The following is a 20309-nucleotide window of genomic DNA, read 5'->3' as shown; positions in this document are numbered from 1 at the left end:
ACTATTCAAGGGCATGCAAAATTTTGAAACCTTAACATGGAGGAAAACTTTCGTAGAAATTGATTGGGTGATTTAAGGATATCATATTTTGCCAAATTTGTTTTTGAAAACGTTTCCATGATTACTTCAAATACAACAAAATATATTGCATTTTGGAATGGATCGAATCATAGCTTGTTCAGAGTCTAGTGTATGGACAGGAAGTAGAATCTTTGAAATGTAATGAATGTCATACTCTGTTTATCTTTTATTAAAATGTCGTATTACTCGAATGATGGTAGAATGAGTTGTCGAAGCGTTTTACTGATATCCTTTGTAGAAAAAGTGGTTGAGGAAGAAATAATGGGAAGGCTCACGTGAATCCACCCATTCGGCAGCATCGCAACATCTGACCCGCACACGCAATACAGAAGACAAGAAATCGCACCGGCCCATGCGCTTAGCCCTGGGCTCCAGCTCCTCTGATGAACCAAAAGTGGGTCCATTGTTTGCAGGGAATGGCGAAGGGTAATGCAATTTCATGAAAATAAAAGCAACAAGTGAAGGCGTGGTGGCCCCATCTCCCATACCCACACTAAAGAATACACCTTCGAACTTACCAGTGATATGGGAATTGCATGTGCTGCTCTGTCTTCAAATTTAATAACAACGATGACTGGGGGCCTGGGGCTGCCCATCACCAACCGTTTCCAATGTCCAGTTACGGTTAATCGCCTCTCTGGGGCCCGATCTCCCACGCATGGCGGCTCTTCACGTGGGGACGTCACCCGGATTCCCTCTCTTTTTAGGAGATTCAATCTGGGTTTTCTCGAGTGTCTAATTCTGAAACATCAAACCAGTGCCACTGCCAACGTCACCTGCACACACGGATTTTTTATGATAGTACGGTGATTTTAAAAAGTAATTTTGAGTGGAACAAATAATTTTAAATCAACATAATTTTTATCAAATAAGAAAAATAAAAATAAAAATAAAAATCTTTATTTTTTAAAATAAATTTATAAACTAAAATCATCTTCTAAAGATAAAAGGAAAAAACAAAAACAAAAAGAGGACTAAAAAAAAAAAAAAAAAAGGAGAAATGGTCTGACGATTTCTTAAAGAAAAATTAAAAAAATAAGAAGAAATCTTCCTAACAATATTAAAAGAATAAAAATATTAAAGATTAATATTTTTAATTTTAAAACTTATATAATAAAATTAATTTTAAAATTAAAATAAAACAAAATTATTTATTAAGTAATTATTTAATAAATTTGTTTTTTATAAACTCATTTTTCACATAAAATTGGTGATAGATTTTTTTTAATCCCAAAATGAAATAAACAAAAATTAATAGATAATAATATTATCTTATAAATAAAAAATAATATAAAAATAAATTAATTTTATTAGTTATAATTAATTGAATTAATTTAAAGATAAGATTAAAGATAAAGAATAAAATATTTTTTAAATCAATATCTAATTTAATATAAAATAGTATTTTTAAATATCAAATGTTAAACATAATTTTTATTTTTATAAATATTATTGTATATATATAAATATATTAAATTTAATAAATAAAATTAATTGGTTTCATAATACATATATTTATAATAATTTTATTATTATATAAATATATTATTAATTAAAATACTTTTAGGAAATAGAAAAATAAATTTTTAAAAATGTTTTTTTTTAATGGAGAAATCATCTCCTTGAGAGACAATTTTAGTCTATAAATTTATTTTTTTAATAAAATTAAAAATCGTATTTTAAAAAAATGATAGTTTTTTTAAATAAATCCTCTTTTAAATAAACAATTTTAAAAGGAAATAAATATTTTTATTTTCTATTTTACAAAAATTACAATAGATTTAGAATTATTTTTATCATTACGATAATTTAGGAATTATTTTTTTAAGCTACCTTACTTTTTTAAAAATCTCTACCTTCTGTTCATCTTATTTTTATTACATGAATTTGCGGACAGAAACTTCAAAATTTAAAAATTAAAACCCTATGTTTAGGGTAACTTTATTTTAATTAAAGGGAATGAATGGATCGCAATAGAAGCGAGAGCTTCTATTCCCTCGGGCAGGGAGCCAATAACTAATTCGCTAGCTTAGAATGGAAGATTTTGACAAATAATGAAGAGATTTTATTATAATTAATTTCATTAAATTTTCTTAAAATTTTGTTTAAATTGACTTAGCTATACTACATTTAAAATTTTATCAAATATCTTATTTATCATTCTCACTTGATATTTTCATTCATCTTTTCTTTAACAAAATTTTATAAAAATAAACCCATAGTTTGTAAACTGTTTTTAAAAATATTTTTTGAAATCCTTTAATAAATTTTAAATAAAAAATATTTTTTAAGAATTTATATAAAAAATAGATTACTATTTTTTTATATTTTTTATAGTATTTTAATTGAGAATATAATAAATGCTTTAAAAAATATAAGAAAATTTTCTTTATATATATATATATATATTTAAACTGTTAAATAGAATTTTTTTTAAAAGAAACATCATTTGAAAAAACTTATTATCAAAAATTGTCTTTTTGAAAATTGTTTTCAAAAAGTTCATTGAATATTTTTTTCTAGCATTCAAAAGTTAAGGTGGTTTGATAACACTTTTTTAAAATAATTTTTTATTCTTTAAAATAAATAAATAAAAACGTTTTTTAATTCAAAAGACACATTTAACAAACTTTTGAATGCTAGAATGATTATTTATTAATTTTGTTCAGAAAACGCTCCCCCTTTAAAATAAAAATTAAGGTAGAACACTTATTTATTTATTTTTTCATAGAATGAATGACAATTTTTAATTTTAAATATATATATATATATTTTCAATCAACTTCATTAATGATGGCTTTTATTTTTAATCAATTCATTTCACATCAGCGTCACCTAACCACAACAAATAAAAAAAGAGTAAGAGTGAAGCTATTGAATTTCTCAGTAAACGTTAGAGTTGCAGTTGGTGGCATGGGAAATGAGAGGGACTGAAATTGTCAAGATAGGCGATCAGGCTCTTTCCCGACCCTATATCAGGCGGAATCGTGTTCATGTGGCCTACCTTTTAATATGGATGAGAAGTGTTTTGGGAAGATGGGAAAGCTGGGAGGGAGAGACGAGAGAGCAGTATAATTCTTATATAAAATATACGAAAGTGATAAGAATTGTATGATCCTTGTTTAATCAAATGTTGTTTTCGCGATCGGAAGCCATCATCATTTTGTCCTCTTCTCCATTAATAATACACCAGAGGCTCATTGGGAACCCAACCTTTGGCCCACCATGTCTCATATTTCAATGCTCTGACTCCTTCATTAAGAATTTTTTTTTTCTCACCCTCAAATTTGTTGTACTTCAATCACCCACGGCTCAAGTGGGTAGCCCAAGACTTCCATCCCAACGCACATGTGGTTTTCAAGTCATTTTCAATTTTCTAAAACATTGATCTGTTTTTAAATATAAAAATATTTTTAACACATAATATCAAAATTTTGTTGCTAAAGTATTTCCGTTTTTTTTTTTAAATTAGAATTTAATACACTTTATACTGGTCAATGTATCCTATATTTTTTTTTAGATAATATTAATTTGATAGTAAATTTAACTTTATTATTTAATAAGTTATGTAAAATACATGATATTTTCGTTCGTTAAATTAAATTAACACCATTCAATAAATATAGCATGATATTATAATATTGATTTTTAAAAAATTTAGAAAGTAATTTGTTTAATTTTAAATTTGAGGATGTAATTTTAAAAACACGCAATAAATAAGATAAAATATATTAAATCCAAAAATCAAATATTAGATAAAATCTTTAAAAAAAAATTTACAAATTTATAAAATTATTTATAATATTTCTTAGATAAATATTTAATAAATGAATATCCAAAAAATATTTTTAAAGAAAAAATTTTCACTAAAAATGAATAAATATTATCGTACATATTCTTAATGATATTATTTTCATTTTTTTAAACTTAAGCGTTTTATTAAATTATATGCAAGGAATTGAGAGATGAAACGTGATAACAAGTCTCACCTCAAACGAGACCGATGGGTTAGCAATTAAGTTCTTTGTATTTGCCCGCCCCTGTATAGTGGTCGCCCCTCTGATTGTGACATAGACGTCCAACGAGTGAGTACGGCAAGTGGGCGTGTGGGGGCAGAGCCTCATGGTAGCCTCACGGTATCGAAACTTTCTGAAAAGTCAGTTTTGATTCTTTTTACACTGTCCCCCCCCTTCACTTTGATCGGCTATCATGGAGTAGTATCATCATAAATGGATCCTTATGGGATATTAATTAACATAATACCTACACATAAAATATAATTATCATGTATTTAAATGCTAATTATACCCATTATAGTTTACTGTCCATATCAAATTAATGTAAAAAGGTTAGCTAAGTAAATGTACATGAATATTGATAGAGCAAATAAAGTAATGTGTATAAAGGTATCCTTTTCTGTATGCCTTGGCTTTTTGAAAAATTTAAAATGCACGTGATTTTAGATTATTTTTTTTTAATTATTGATATAAAAGACTATTTGAGTTTTTAAAGAAAAATTTATATTACTCCTTATAGGTCAAGCTAATATCCAAACTTAGCATTGTGTTTTGAATATGTTGCTGACAGGATTACTTTTCGTCCCATTATTAGCAGAGCTGTTAAAAAATATTAAATAGTAATGCTATGCTGCTACCTAAAAAATCTAACGCCAGCCATCAAGACAATTAATATCCCATTTTCTGTTTTTTTTTTTTCTTTTTTAACCAAGTCGTTATTAAATTTCATAAAAAATAAAATAAAATTAAAAAAATCATCAGTTGTGAGCTATGGACCATTCCCATTTCTCCGGCTCAACGAGACGAGCTCCATGGTGTCTAAGATTGGGTAATTTTGGTGGCATGCGGATATCTTATCAATTAGGTCCAAATACCAATCACAATTCACAAAAAAACAGAAATTTAAACGGAACTATTGGCAAATTCATTATTCAATAAATCGATAATTTCATTTTTCCGCGGGACCCGCCCTCCAAAATAAAGGAGAGTTGCAGTGTGTCAAACCGCCAGAGCAGGAATTGCATCGCAACGACGTGGCCAAACTGGATTCGGTGATAGAAGGAAAAAAAGACGGTAGGGGGAGATTAACCCAACGATCAAGGAAACTTGGGCTGACAATGACGGATTTACCCAAACGATTCCCACACTCACTTTCCTATTTCTGTGGGTTGGTCTGGACGTCTGGGGAGCTTTTCCTTCCCCCAATCATACCTCATCCACATGCGTCTCTGTTGGATTCTTCTCACTCTCAGCCTGCCCCTTTATTATTCTGTATTCTTAATTTCGATTTAATTATTTCCGTAATTGGTATTATTGTCGTCTAATTTTCCATTTATTTGCCTATATAACTCCCCGCGCCCTCCCCCACTCCTTTTCACAATACAGGAGTGATTCGGAGAGATGGGTTTGTGCAGATCATCCTCATCAATGGCCGTCTTTCTGTTCTTGCTGTTGGGGTTGGCGTCGGCGCACGACATGTCGATCATCGGCTACGACGAGACCCATGGAGACAAATCGAGTTGGAGGACGGATGAGGATGTGATGGTTGTGTACGAGGCCTGGCTTGCAAAGCACGGCAAATCGTACAACGCTTTGGGGGAGAAGGAGAGAAGGTTTCAGATCTTTAAGGACAACCTCAGGTTCATCGATGAACACAACGCCGAGAACCGGACCTATAAGGTTGGTTTGAACCGGTTTGCTGACTTGACAAATGAGGAGTACCGGTCTATGTATTTGGGTACAAGGACTGCTGCTAAGCGGAGGTCTTCCAACAAGATTAGCGATCGTTACGCTTTTCGTGTCGGCGATTCCTTGCCGGAGTCCGTTGATTGGAGAAAGAAAGGTGCTGTCGTTGAAGTCAAAGACCAAGGAAGTTGCGGTAAGTTATAGTCCTTATTCGTTTCTGAACTTTATTTATTTGCATGTATTTTTGTTGGATTTGATTCAATTATTATTGCCTTTTTTTCTTTGATTACAAATACTACTGTTGTTCCCTTTTCATTATCTTTTTCTTGGAGATGAAGGAAATTGGATTATGTATTACTCGACCATAATACCATCAGATCAGTCACAGCTTTACTGATATCTGTGACACCATACCCTTTTATTGCGAATTTCTCTGACGATAATCGTAAGTTTAGAATCTTCGATGTTGAAGGGCCCTTATCAGATGCCAAGGATTAGAAGTTGTAAGCCAGGAGATCATCAATCATGGAGAACCAATGGCATAGATTATAGAAGAGCAGACCCCTGTTTTAGAAAAATATTATTTCCCTTGGTTTCAGGGATTGGGAAGAATCTTGTGCGGTGTCAGGGTCAGAGGATTCTTCCCTCACCCGTTTCTCCATTAATGCGGATGATGTGTGTTTCACATAGCCCTTTTCTTTGAACAGATTCGTCGAACATATCTATCTATAAGAATATTCATTTCGGTGGGAGGACCCCACCAGTCAATATTGATGGACCCATAAAACCTGGCAGCTTTCGCAACCATGGGTTGGCTGGGATTAGCTCCTTCCCCGGATTTCACTATCCTTTCAATTAAATATATTTTAGAGATTTGCCCTTTAAATCTAATTTGATTTTTTCCTTCAATTAAATATATTTTATGGATTTACCCTTTAAATATGATGTATCACCATATTTGCTCTGGTCATGTGATGTCATGGCTGATCTGTGTTGGAATCCTTGAATAAAACTAGAACAATTGTTTGACCGGATCCTTCTAGCAAGTATCAGCTTCTAGGAGTAACTTTGTAAGGATATGAAATTGATGCCAACTATTTGATCAAACCCTTGTTACCGTAATTTAATGCGGGTAAATTGGTTTGTTTTCATACTTTATTCTGGAATGTTGTAGAAGCCTATTTCTTCTCAAAGTTCAAAACTAAAGTGATTAGATCATTTGCTGCTTGACCAAAAAAAAAAAGGGCTTCAACAGCTCAAATGTTTCTTTTGGGAAACCTGGAGCCTTAAGCATTTGTTGTACTTTCTATGTGGTTATGATGTATTAATCTAATAATTATTGTTATGAAATGAAGTTGCGGGAGCTGCTGGGCATTCTCTACAATTGCTGCTGTGGAAGGGATTAACAAGATTGTGACTGGTGGTCTGATATCACTATCAGAGCAGGAGCTGGTGGACTGTGATACATCATATAATGAAGGATGCAATGGGGGACTTATGGACTATGCCTTTGAGTTCATTATCAACAACGGAGGCATTGACTCTGAAGAAGATTACCCCTACAAAGCTTCCGATGGCAGATGTGACCAGTACAGGGTCGGTATTCATTCTTGAAATTTATACAATACCAAAGACAGGAAACAGGAAGAAATTTTTTCTGATTCTTTAGTAATTTTTTTGCAGAAAAATGCCAAGGTTGTTACAATCGATGGGTATGAAGATGTTCCTGAGAATGATGAGAAGTCACTTGAAAAGGCAGTGGCAAATCAACCAGTGAGCGTTGCCATTGAAGCAGGTGGCAGGGAATTCCAACTCTACCAATCGGTAAAGTTCTTTCTCTGGTTATATTATATTTTCTCCAAATGAGGCAAAGATCCTGTATCATTAAGCATAATATGTTACCAATCAAAAAAAAAATAAGCATAATATGTTATTGTAATGATATTTCTTTTGGAAGTTCCACTACAGTAGATTATGGTGTACGGATCCCAAATTTCTTTCTTCAATTGGTGACCCTCTGCATAGCTATCCCAGGATAAGTTGAATAATGATATAAAAGTTATACTGAGAACAGTTTCTTCCATGTGATCCTGTTGTACCATGAAATAGTTGCCTTTCTAACTTGGTTCTTTTTATTTGTTTCCCAATCTCTTCAAATCGGGTATATTTACTGGAAGATGTGGGACAGCACTGGACCATGGTGTTACTGCTGTTGGATATGGCACAGAAAATGGTGTGGATTACTGGATTGTAAAGAACTCATGGGGTGCCAGCTGGGGAGAGGAAGGATATATCAGGATGGAGCGTGATCTTGCTACTAGTGCGACAGGGAAGTGTGGAATTGCTATGGAGGCCTCTTACCCTATCAAAAAAGGCCAAAACCCGCCCAACCCTGGCCCGTCTCCTCCCTCTCCAGTAAAGCCCCCAACTGTCTGTGATAACTACTACGCATGTCCTGAGAGCAGCACCTGCTGCTGCATCTTTGAGTATGCTAAGTATTGCTTTCAATGGGGATGCTGCCCACTTGAGGCTGCCACCTGCTGTGAAGATCATGATAGCTGCTGCCCCCAGGAATATCCCGTCTGCAATGTCCGTGCGGGGACCTGCATGATGGTAAGAACTAAACTTCGTTATCTTTCATTTTGAGCTATGATACCACTACTACTCATTGCACTTGGACACCAACTGAAAAGATCATTACTTGAAATCTATTTAGCTGTCCACCTTGTCTTTAAATGAAATCTATTTTGGTTTCTTGTAAATATCATATGCAGAAGGTTTTTTTTTTTTCTCTTTTCTTTTCTAAATCCTCTGTTTCAACTTTTAATTTTCCTTCTTGATGAATTTTGCACCCAAAAAGGACTCTTTTTGTGATGTTTTTATCTGAAACATGGATCTTGTCCTAAGATGCTAGGTGAAAAAGTGGAATCCCATTGATATTTTTTCCATAATGGATGTCCAAGGTCCTCCTCCATTTATATCTTCTTTGGTGTTTGCTTACTTATATTCCTCAATGCAACAGAGCAAGGACAACCCATTGGGAGTCAAGGCATTGAAGCGCACTGCTGCTAAACCTCATTGGGCCTATGGGGGTGATGGCAAGAGAAGCAGTGCTTAAGAGAACTTTGAAGCTTTGTAGCAGTGGATGACAAGAGGACAGATGAATATAGCACAGCTTGATGATCTCCATGGTTTCATTATATGCATTCCCCAATTTCCACCATTAAAATTACTGATTGATGGGTGGTCTGTCAATGTGTATTCAGATGCTGATTTGTGTAGATAGTACTTTATAATTATGTTGTTTATGAACAATAGATTGATTATAGTCCGTATCCAATTTCCTCTGTAAATCCAGTCATCATTTAGCTACGGCTTTCCTGATTTGCTCTAGTGATGCTTGAAGTTCTCCTGATCCCTGTAGCACCCATCTTTTCTCTCCCTTCAAATTATCTTATTATCAGAAGGTTGATGACCCCCTCAATACAATATTTAGCCATTGATTAATGCATGTCTAAATTGGTAGTTTCATTGCTGTTGCATTAGAGGGTCATGTAGTTCCCAAAAAAATTTAGGATGTATTCTCAAGTTTTGTTAGACTTGGTTTCAAAACTAGAGAAAAATCCATCCTACATATTATATTCCATTTAAGCAAATAGAGAACGAAAGCTCCAAAAAAACCATCAAAACCTGGAAAGTAGACAACCATCAAACCTCATCCATATTTGTGCTGTGTGTCGTATGGTAAATAGGAAACAATTAATCTTAAATTTAATTCCGAACAATTAGATTGGAAATAACTGTGCATGGTTTTGGAAAGTCCCAAGTAAAATTTCCTTCCCGTGGCATTGAGCATCTCCCAGGATTTGACACGTTTAGAAAATGAAGTTGTTGAGTAGTGTCTCAAATCTTTAATTTGAATGTAATGTTTTAATAGAATTAATATTTTATAGAATATTTCTTGAGTTCAACATGTGATTGTAATTAAATTTCTTATTTTGAAACTTAATAAAAATATCTTTATAAATATTATGTGAAAGTAATATGATATTGTGAAGATTTTACATGATGCATAAAAATATAATGGAAAATAAAAGACACCCGATGTAAGAAAAAGTTGTTATGAGACAGAATAGGTATCTATTTCTACTGTATGCAACATTTCTCTATCTTATGATTAAACAAATCACATTAAAATCTCCCTTTATTTTTATGTTCTTTTATTAATATATATAAATTCAAATCTTTCACCAAAGGATGTAACTCTAGGAGAAATTTTCACATTTGTTTTTTACTTGTTAATTATTGTTATTTATTTTAAATCATATCATTAAATTATTTTACCAAATATATTTAATTTACTTAATAACTTAAATTAAGTTATTAAGTTGGTTTATTAAAAACCTACTTAATCTTGAATGACTTAAACTTAATTTAAGTATTGACTTGATTTAGTTTTGGATTTTAAATTGACTTGAGTTTTAACATAAATCGTGGCATAATTTAAGTTATGACTTAATTTAAGGAGGTATTTGGTAAAACTTAATTCTTATTACTTAATAACTTAAATTTACTTTAAGTTAAATTATACTTAAATTATTAAGTTAAAATTTATTATTTAATTTTTACTTTAAGTATTAAAGTTGTTTGATAAAATGAATTTAAAATTTATTTTAAATCATTAAATTGACATATTTATTCTCATAAATTATAACTAAAGCAAAAAAAAATCGAGTAATAATGAAGGTTGTGAAATAACAAAAAAGATTGTAGAGGCAAATTGATAAATATAAATAAAAAAGTAAAATGAAAATATGGACTTAAGAATAAATTAATTATTTTTATTCAATACTTAAAGTTATTTTTTATTTTAAGTCATAACATTAAGTTATTTAACTAAACATATTTAATTTATTTAATAACTTAAATTAAATTATTAAATCATTTTAAATTATTAAGTCGGTTTATCGAACACCTATTAAGTCTTAGTATAACTTGAATTTTAACTTGATTTGGGACTTAACTTGATTTGGGCCTTAATATGTCTTAGAAATGGAGAGATTTAATATGATTTACTTGAGTTTTAGCATGATTTAACAATATCAAAGGCCTTGAATAACTTCATCTCAAAAAAGATTTTGATCTTAAAACTTGAAATTTGAGGTTCTATATATTTTGACTTTAATTCAATAAAGTCCCATATAAAGATTTGAAGAAACTTAGAATATAATTTTCTTGAAAGTTCTTAAATTAGCTTTATTTATATGAATTGGGAAACACTGTATTTAGAATTTTTTTTTTAATTTAATAATTTATAGGGAGATTTGAAATATTATGTTTGATGGTCTTAGCCCTTAAAAATATTATTTTTTATTAATATATAAATTTTCAATTGTGAAGTGCATATAAGATGATGGTCTTCATTTCTTTTTGTGACCAGACTTATAATTACATTTTCAATCGTCAAGTTTACTATTTCGATATATATATATATATATATATATATATATATTTTTTAATAAACTGAAAGACAACTTATTTTTGTGTGCCTGGTCATCTGGGAAGCCATCTTTCTAGGGTTAGGAAACACATTTGACTTTTAAGTTCCGTGACAAATACGGGACACCTACAAATTATCAGACCACCAAAGGTTTAAAGGCAGGTAGAGGAAACTTTTAAGAAAATCAAATGTGTTACCTACCTTCTGTGCTATTTTCTCAGCTGCCTCAATCAAATATCATCACCTACCCTTATGATATTTTCTTATACCGCCCTCTATAGTTGATTTCAGAATTGCTTACAAAGGATGGCAAATACTTCCACTTAACATGTGGTCCTGTTTCCAGAAAGATGCCAATATTCAAGTCAAACTTGACCCATTTGATCCAAGCCTGCATCACTATATGGTTGAATGTGTTAAGAAGGCGATTAAAGCTCACTAAAATGATCTCTATTTCCACCACTGAGTATTAAGTTTGGTTGGTATTTATACAGGTGGAGTTGGGTTATGTACATCTATTTTTGAATTGTTGGTTGGGGCTTGGACAAATCCGTCTGCCAAAATTTGAGGAGGAAAAAAAACTTAATGGCTTTTGATGAGAGTGAGGGTGGCAGGACTAGAATACAATTGGCAACTGGGTCCTCACGCTATACTAGCCTCTCTGTGTACACAAAATATCAGAGACCCTGTCTGAAAATGGCCGATCCCCACCCACCATCACCATCTCATTGATCCAAACTTTATGCTTGTGGAAAACCCCATATCAATGATTTTTCTGGTGGGTCAGTGTCTGGTATTCCGCGTTGTTAAATAATTACTTTACTGGAAAAAAGAAAAAGGAAGGAAAGAAAGGAAGAAAGAGGAAAAGGAAAAGTAAACCACCATGGAATGGCATACAAAGGACGACACGTTTCACATATTCTTCCATTTCAATGCTCTTTTGTACGAACAATGATAATGCTTCGGTGAATCGGTGGTTTAAACCAAATAAAAGGGGGGATGAAATGAAGATAGAGGAAATGATTTAGCATAGAATCATATGGGTTTCAAAATGAACATCTAATGGGATTTTGACTTCCCAGATCCCTTTTTTTTTTTTGCTCTTTCAAGCTTAATTTTGATTGAAGTGTGATTTTTGAATTTTAGCATGGGTGGGGACCAAAAATGAAAAGGAATTACTTTCCAAATTATTTTATAGCAAATGAATCAATTTTTTATGTCTGGATACTCAAGATAGTGAAAAGATTTCTCAGGAGATTTGTTCAGGAAGTTTTACCAGTCTTTTTAACCTAAATTGATAGGAAATCTGGTTGTGGGTTACCATAAATAATAACATAGATTTTCTTCCTTTAATGAGTCTTTTTCTACGAGTTGCTACCCTTCTCACAGTCAGAACCTTTTTCTTATTCCCCTTAGCAACCCAAATAATTACACATTCTTGGGTTGTTCACAAATCTTTCCGGAGGTATGCCACTCCAAATAAATATAAAAAAAAAATTCCAAAATTGGTTGATCACAATCAATAATTAGGTGAGATCATAAGTTGGTCTTCTTTCAAGTTGGATTTAGGTGAGGTCTTTGGGAAATGCTGCTATTACAATGAACTACTCACAAAGTCCCCAAAAAAAAAGTAATTCGAGGCAAACTTGATGAATTATTTAGGGTCTAATTATCATGTAAAAATACATTTTTCGGTATCTATTGAAATGAGGCAATTAATCAAATGATATCACGTATATAATTTTAGATTTTATTGTTTACATCTTAATCTTATTTGTTTATAACTTGTTCGATGACTTAAATCCTATCACATATATTCAACGGTTCAGATATTTTGTTTTATAGGTGCCATTGCGATTCCTTGGCATTTTCCTTTATCCAATAATTGCAACTCAACGGATGGTTAATAAGTGATGTTACATTCTTCTAACCAAGAGGAGCCACATCAATGCCTGATCCCATAAATTACAACTGATTTAAGCTTTGAGCGTCACCAACCAAAGAGAAAAAGATCAAGAATATGAGGCTGGGGACCGGCCATTGTGTAGGGCTAGATATCAAATGTCGGGTTCCTCAACTTGTCCCAAACCTCAATTATCTTTGTCCTTGATTTTCGGCCGGGACCAGTACACATACAAGTGGCCCAACATTTCTCAAGGGACAGGCCACCGGAGTTAAACCCCTACCTGCCACTGCACCTCATTCTTCAAAGAAGTTATGAGTGGACGCTCTATGCTTTTGCAATAACTACGGCTGTTGTTTTGTTTGCAAACTGAACGGACAAAGACACTGTTTCTTCGCCACCCTTTTCCTTCCAAACTATGATCTTCAAGAATCTCACGGTAGAAGGTCAGATATAAAACATTGATCACCGTGTTTGTCTCTACCATACTAACAAACATTGGCAGAGCCGGCCAAATGGCATTGGGTTTGTGTCTGGCTCAATGACCTGCCTCATGTTCTCCGGTTCAAGTCAAGAGACGTGCACGTAAACCTAGATAGCAAGTTTGTCTATTAGGTAGAACCATCACCATTTAACCAATGTAGAATAAGGGAGCATGGGTACATGTTAAGATCTGACCCATCAACATCCCCACCCCTATCATTTTCAATGAATTATACAGAAACTAGTATCTTATTCTAAAGACCCATACTAAAGGTTACTTATTTCTTTGATTTTATGTTCAGTGTAAAAAATTAATGAATTAATTTGAGTATGGAAACATGCCCCAAACTCAACAAAAAGGAAGAAGGGGAGAGATCTCATTATCATACAGTTATATTAATACAGTAAGTTTATTAGTGTTGGGCATACATTTGTGCTTGAGTGAGCAAGGAACTGACCACACACTCAAAGGCCAACTAGCTAAAATTATCTGGTTTATCACAATAAATACAATTGGATTTTCCTAATTAATTGAGATTTAGAGCACGACCTCCCTCCCTTGCACGTCCAAACCCTAATTCATCTCGCAACCCTATACATGGATCCAGTGGACTGGGTTTCTCTTCTTGATTTGTGTCCATCAGGCAGGATGATTCCAATTTTATACCGGCAATTTGAATTTCATTTAACCCACCAACACCATTAACTTTCAACCTCTGGCTTGTGCTATTGATGTTGCTGTTGCTGTTATTGCTAAGCAGAGTTGTGTCATGAGCTTCAATGTGGTTGTAGGATGGCAGAACTGAAGGGAGCTTTGATAACAGAGCTCCGAGACTGCAAGACATGGTGGGTAAAAGAGGTGGGATAGACCAAATGGCAGGTCCCGCAACACCGTTTTGTGGGCTGTTCCAGCCCAAGTTGATGGACTTGATGGGAGGCTCGCCGGGTCTGTCGCTGTACAGTCTCTTTGCTCCGGCTAGTTGGCACTTTTCTTCTGGTGAGAAACTTGTTTCAGTGGCGTTTGGTTGTTGGATGGGTAGATATGGTCTCTGTATGGAGAAAATGCCAGGTATGCTCTGGAGGTAGCTGAATTTCCTCTGTATGCTAATCACCAGATTGAGATCTTCCACCATCTGCACAACCCATAGACCATCACTTAAAGAGTTGTTGTAATCAAGAAGAGAGATGCAGAGAGGTAAGCGGGGAGACCTTATCGAATGAGCCCAGTTGAATGATACCTTCTCGTACAGAAATGATGGCAATTGTCTGTAGAAAGTTAATTAGAAAAAAAAAAAAAAAAACAACAACAACAACAAAGTAGAAAATTTCTCTTTCTGGTTCTATTCTTGAATGTGTGAAGGAACTAACCTGAATGCCAGAATTGAACTGGAACTCCCAAGCTCTTGGTTGCTGCTTACACCACCAATTCAAGAGAAAGTTAGAATTGAAGGAGGAATCTTAATGTTTGCATTGAATTCTGGAAACTTCAGTGTTTTTCTTACAGGGTCAATTGACACATTCCATGAAGAGATGAAGCCAGGATCATTATCATTTGGGCTTTCTCTGAACACCCATTTGTGACTGTTGTCTGCTGCAACTTTTCCCACTAATCTGCAAAAAGTACCATGAGAAACTTACCAGTTAATTTCAAAGGCTTCCTACAGTTTTCTATTCAACCAAGAGAAAATGGAAGGAAAGAAATGGATGGCCATAAATTCTTACCCTTCACCATAATTATAGACCTCATGGGACATTTTGAAGAAGACATCAGCACCAAACCTGCCCTTCATGTATTCGCCCCCGGCTCGTTCACACTCATAGAAATCACAAAACCCATCTTCCCAAACAAGAATCCTGGAAAAGAAAATCCACTTCAAAACTCAAAAGCAGACCAAAATGAGACATGGGTTATCATAATTCTAATGGAATACCAGTTCCTCTTATTCCCTTTGCAGCGATCAAGAGCTCCCCCTCCATAATCCCACCTGAAAAAATGCAATGTGATCCAAGTACGTTAAATAGCTTCATTTGTAATTTGAATTGTATCAGCCAAATCTTTCATTCTTTTTTATCTTTCATTCCCTAGTTGGTGCCGGTTCTCTTACTTTGGTGGAGGGTAGTTCCGAGGTAAGATCCTCCAGAAAACTGCATACACCCACTTTGAAGAGTTGGAAGAATCTGAACAAGAACATAGGCCTCTCAATGCATGCTGCAACAGGCAATTAAGCATGGGAACTCCACTTTCCATTGTCGCGAGAGAGAAGAGAGAACAAAAGCCACAACAGTATACCCAGTTGCAGTCACAATTAGAAAGAAAAAGAACAAACAAAAGGAATGCCACACCCACGCGTGTATAATGTGTGCGTAGGAAACATGGTCCAAACAACCCACTTGTACACACTCCATATCCCCTAATTTTAGTGTCCTTCTCAAAACCATACCATCCATCATAAATCTTTGCTGTTCCTCCACTTTTATTTATGTTGTTGCATAATACTGATTATACAATAAAATCACTTCATAATATTTGATGATGTAATCATCCCACCTTTTTGTCCCTTCTTCATCCAAGATTTAGGTCTATTTGGCAAGGAAAGGAATAGTTTTTGAGAAATTTTTTAAAAACAATTCTTAATTATTTTCATGAACAAAATTTTATCAATGACTCAAGTTCAAAAACCGAATTTCTTTGTTTAATCTCTCTAAAGTTATTATGCAGATATGCAAAATGTAAAAGTTTGCTGAGTATTTTCTACATTTTCAGCTATTATTCATAACATTCTCAAAAATAATAATAATAAAAAATCCTCAAATTTATTTGCAAAAAACAACTTTTGTATCAAAAACTTGTAAAACATACGTGCTTTTTTAAGTTTTTTATTTGAATTATTGAAGTTTAAGTGTGTGAAGCAGAACCATATTTCGGAAAGAAGAAGAAGTGCAGAAGTAACACTTTGACGTTTATGTTTGGAAACCACTACCATTGCACAACCTTTCTGGTTACAAATTTGATACGCCATCGTTCCGGAGACTAAGCGTAACTTCTAAGCATTAACATTTACACAAGCTCGATCTTTTCATCTTCTTCCCGTTCCTGTCTCCTTAGAGAGTAATACAGAGCCTTTTACAAATCAATCTGATATCAACTTGGTTTTAAGATTAATATTTGAATTTGGATGGATGGCTAACCGACTCAAGCACTATGACCTCTATTGAAGTCAGAATGGGGACAAATGCAAAGGAAAAAAATCCTTAGCTTGTGCCGTTTGCAGAGAATTGGTTGGTTTGTGATTCATAGTAACTACTCTACAAAGTTGTGGAGCTAGTGAAATTAGGTGGTAGGAAAATGCATCATTTATAACTGTCATTGGAAACTGACGTCAGGGCAATGGTTTGTCTATAGTTGCAGTGGTCCTCCAAGGCCGGCTGAATGGTTCCATCACCCTACAGCGCACTACACTTTGTCTTTACTAAGCCCATTGCATGTCCTCCTCCCTTATGCTATTCTTCACTAAGCATTAAAACTTTACAAAACAGTCATATTGCAAGAGCTTCTGTAACACTGGGATTGCCTGGAAGTAGACAACTTACGTGTGCTAGGTGCTACATCCAAAAATGAACCCCAAATGAAACAATACAGGCTGGCTGGAGCTACCGTGTTGGTTGTGGAAACTGATTTCTTGTCCAAGGGAGTCAAGTGAATTTGAGCCCATCCAATGGGCCCACTCTGGCAGCTATTTCCCAAACAAGAAACAGTATTATTTCAGACTACACGGAGTAATGCTAAAGGTGGCTACAAAAATTCTGGGATCTGAAAAATTATACTATTTCATTGTATGTTAATAGATATTGTACTTGTCTGTTAAGAGCCTGAAACTTTTCAGACTGGCTCAAAATAAATGGACTTCAAGAGTTTGAGTGTAACTGTGTAAGTATATTTTGCACTCAGAAATTAACAGATCAAATGTGGAGAGAAATGGTGTTGGTTAGTAGGCCTGCTTCCAAAACTGTGTGTAGTTAGTTCTTGTAGTTCTTGCAACAGTCGTTGGTTCAATGGTGTATGCCCCTAGTAGTATCTGACATAGGAGGTGGATCCCATGGAGGAAGATGACCTGTTTATAGTGTGTAACCAATTGAATTCTAGTGGACAAATTGGTGTACTCAATTGTCATGGAGTGAAGAATAACATGATTTGTTTCTTTGAATTAAAGGCCAATCATAATCCAATTGACCCTCTGTGTCACAAGAGTGGGGAGCACTGCTCTAATTAAATTGGTGATGCATTAAAAAGAATCCCCGTATTCTTAGCATACTTCCTTTTTGTAGTCCATTTTGATTCCGAAAATTTTTACATTCTGGGAAGCTTGAATATATACTAATTAATTACCATTTGAAGGCCAGTACCGTCGACTCTGTTTCAACAACCTCAAGGCGGAAACACCATGAAAATGGCTAAATGGCAGTAGCATTAGGTAAAAGCACAAACATTAATATGAAATATTGAAAATATTATTACTGTTGTGTGGTATACCTGAATTATAAGAAGTTTGATGAGAGTTTTACTGAACTTCACTGATTTTAAAATTGTTAGTAGTCTGCTATTTTTTATCATTCAAAAATTATGAGTTGTAATCCCGTCAGTAGCCTCCTATTTCATGAGATGCATGTAACAAGATGACCATGAGATAGACAAATCCATTCAAGTTACTCTTCCAGAAATCTTTGTGCATTTTTCTAAAAGCATGTTCCACACCCTAGAATTGGCATATCCAAAGATGAAGCATTGAGCCATGTTTCATCATTCAATAACGGAACAGCTCAACAGCGTTGACGCAATGTGCTTACACTGTTGCAAACTTGCACCAGCAAACTCCCCAACCCTTCCTAAAGACAATCCTAGTCCTTTCATCTGTAACCATTATCTTCTAGGAAAGCTACTGCAAAGTTCTTTCTATCCAAGCATACCTAATATTTATCTGGTGCTACAAAGAAAACAATTGCACTCACATTAGCCAACAAAATTTTTACACTTGGTCAGCATATAAGGCAGTCGAGCATTAATTGGATCAGTCAACTAAAAACAATATTACAAGGGAAAAAAACAAGGTCTCCAGAATAACTACTTGCAGGGAGAAGAGGATTAGAGGAACCCTTTCAATCAGTGGTAGAGCAGTGAAGTACCATCATGAACTTGGTCAAGACTCAAGACATCCCCATTCACACTTGGCTCTACCATGCTCTTAGCAGTGCTGTATGTCTCAAATTTAGGCCTAAAGAACATTCAGAAATCCCAAGCATGGCACAAAGCATGCAATTACCGTTTTTAGGCTTGGAGCAAAGCATGCATAATATTTTTGAATAATTGAGAGATATGGCGGTGTATGATTGACAATTGCATGATTTGCATCGTCACAATGATAATTTCAGTGTAGGGGATAAGTGGCCAGATTGAAAGGAACAAGGTGGTGATGATGCACCCCACTGTGGGAGGCATGAAAAGAGATTGACAGCTACAATTGGTAGGGCAAAAGAGCATCCCACTCTTTCTAAATGGACATCCGTGACTTGGCCCGCCACTACTCTTCCCCTACAATTATCGTCTTTCCCTCAGTTTCCTTATCTCTTTTGGGATTCAACATTCTAACAACAACCTCTCATTGGCGCAACTTTATACCTACATCTCATCTGATAGCTATTTGTCCCTCTTAATGTTTTTTCCATCTCCTGGTTCTTGCTTGTTGCATCCCCATGCAGATGGGGATAACCAGATTATTTTCAATTTATACCAACTCCCCTGCATTTTTCTCTCAATCAAATATATATGTCATGCCCATCATCAATCTGGACCATTCAATTGGTGATGCTGAATCACCTCTACAGTTTTCACATTAATCTTAGCAAGTCCAGCGCAAAAGGGTCCACCACCCTTCATTGCGACAAGAGCATACGCATCTCACAGACATAGGGCCTTGGAAGGGCCAATTAACGGCACTTGGACGAACTTTTTGTTCTTGGAATTTGGGATGGGTTCCTAGGATCCCTGCAATATATTCACTGCATCAAGCAATCCCGGTCATGTATCAGCATTTATAGTGGTATGGAGATAAAATGGAAAGGAAAAAAAGGGTAAAGAAGAGAGAAGGATAACAAAAAGCAAAGAAAATAAACAATTAATTTTAAATACAATAATTTTTTGAAATATATTTTTATATTTCATTTTTCTTTGTATTCATTTTCTCTTCCTTGTCATGATTCTTTCCATTGTTCCTACTTCCTACAGCACTATTACACTACTTTTGTTGTCTGACTAGGCCTAGACCCGTTGATTGTAACCAAAACTTTAGTGGGTGGCACCTAAGGAGATATCCTCTAAGTCAGAAGGATCCAACCGAATGAAAGAAGAGAATTGAAGGAAAAGACAACCACCATGCAAAACCATCGGAATCAATAATGAAAGGAAAATGCGAGGATATTTCAATTTGATGCCTATAGATTCTCACTCACCCCAACCTCATTTAGCTGCTACGATGCCTTTTATTGCGGATCATCTAATCACAGCTATGGGTTCTGACCATGGCTAGTATGAATCACTGGCCTAAGGCAGCATGCCCAGTGTCATTCTCGACCCAACCTCCTACCA

At 34.4% G+C, this 20309-nt stretch overlaps 2 protein-coding genes across 2 annotated transcripts; one reads left to right on the top strand and one right to left on the bottom strand.

Moving 5' to 3' along the window:
* Positions 1-5360: 5360 nt before the first annotated feature.
* LOC117906706 (low-temperature-induced cysteine proteinase-like) lies at positions 5361-9290 on the top strand. The gene is made up of 5 exons (XM_034819856.1): positions 5361-5971; positions 7139-7379; positions 7467-7603; positions 7940-8396; positions 8806-9290. Exons 1-5 carry the CDS (start codon positions 5499-5501, stop codon positions 8899-8901), a joined length of 1404 nt encoding a protein of 467 aa, XP_034675747.1. The 5' UTR covers positions 5361-5498; the 3' UTR covers positions 8902-9290.
* Positions 9291-14018: 4728 nt separating this feature from the next.
* LOC117906271 lies at positions 14019-16036 on the bottom strand. The gene is made up of 7 exons (XM_034819250.1): positions 15775-16036; positions 15601-15654; positions 15392-15523; positions 15172-15280; positions 15038-15079; positions 14879-14935; positions 14019-14802 (listed from the first exon to the last, which is right to left on the bottom strand). The coding sequence occupies exons 1-7, from the start codon at positions 15915-15917 to the stop codon at positions 14197-14199; spliced, it is 1143 nt and encodes a 380-aa protein (XP_034675141.1). The 5' UTR covers positions 15918-16036; the 3' UTR covers positions 14019-14196.
* Between the last annotated feature and the right edge of the window lie 4273 nt (positions 16037-20309).

This window comes from Vitis riparia, chromosome 18 (genome assembly GCF_004353265.1).
Source record: "Vitis riparia cultivar Riparia Gloire de Montpellier isolate 1030 chromosome 18, EGFV_Vit.rip_1.0, whole genome shotgun sequence".
NCBI lineage: Eukaryota > Viridiplantae > Streptophyta > Magnoliopsida > Vitales > Vitaceae > Vitis > Vitis riparia.
This window is presented reverse-complemented; position numbering and strand designations above follow the sequence as displayed.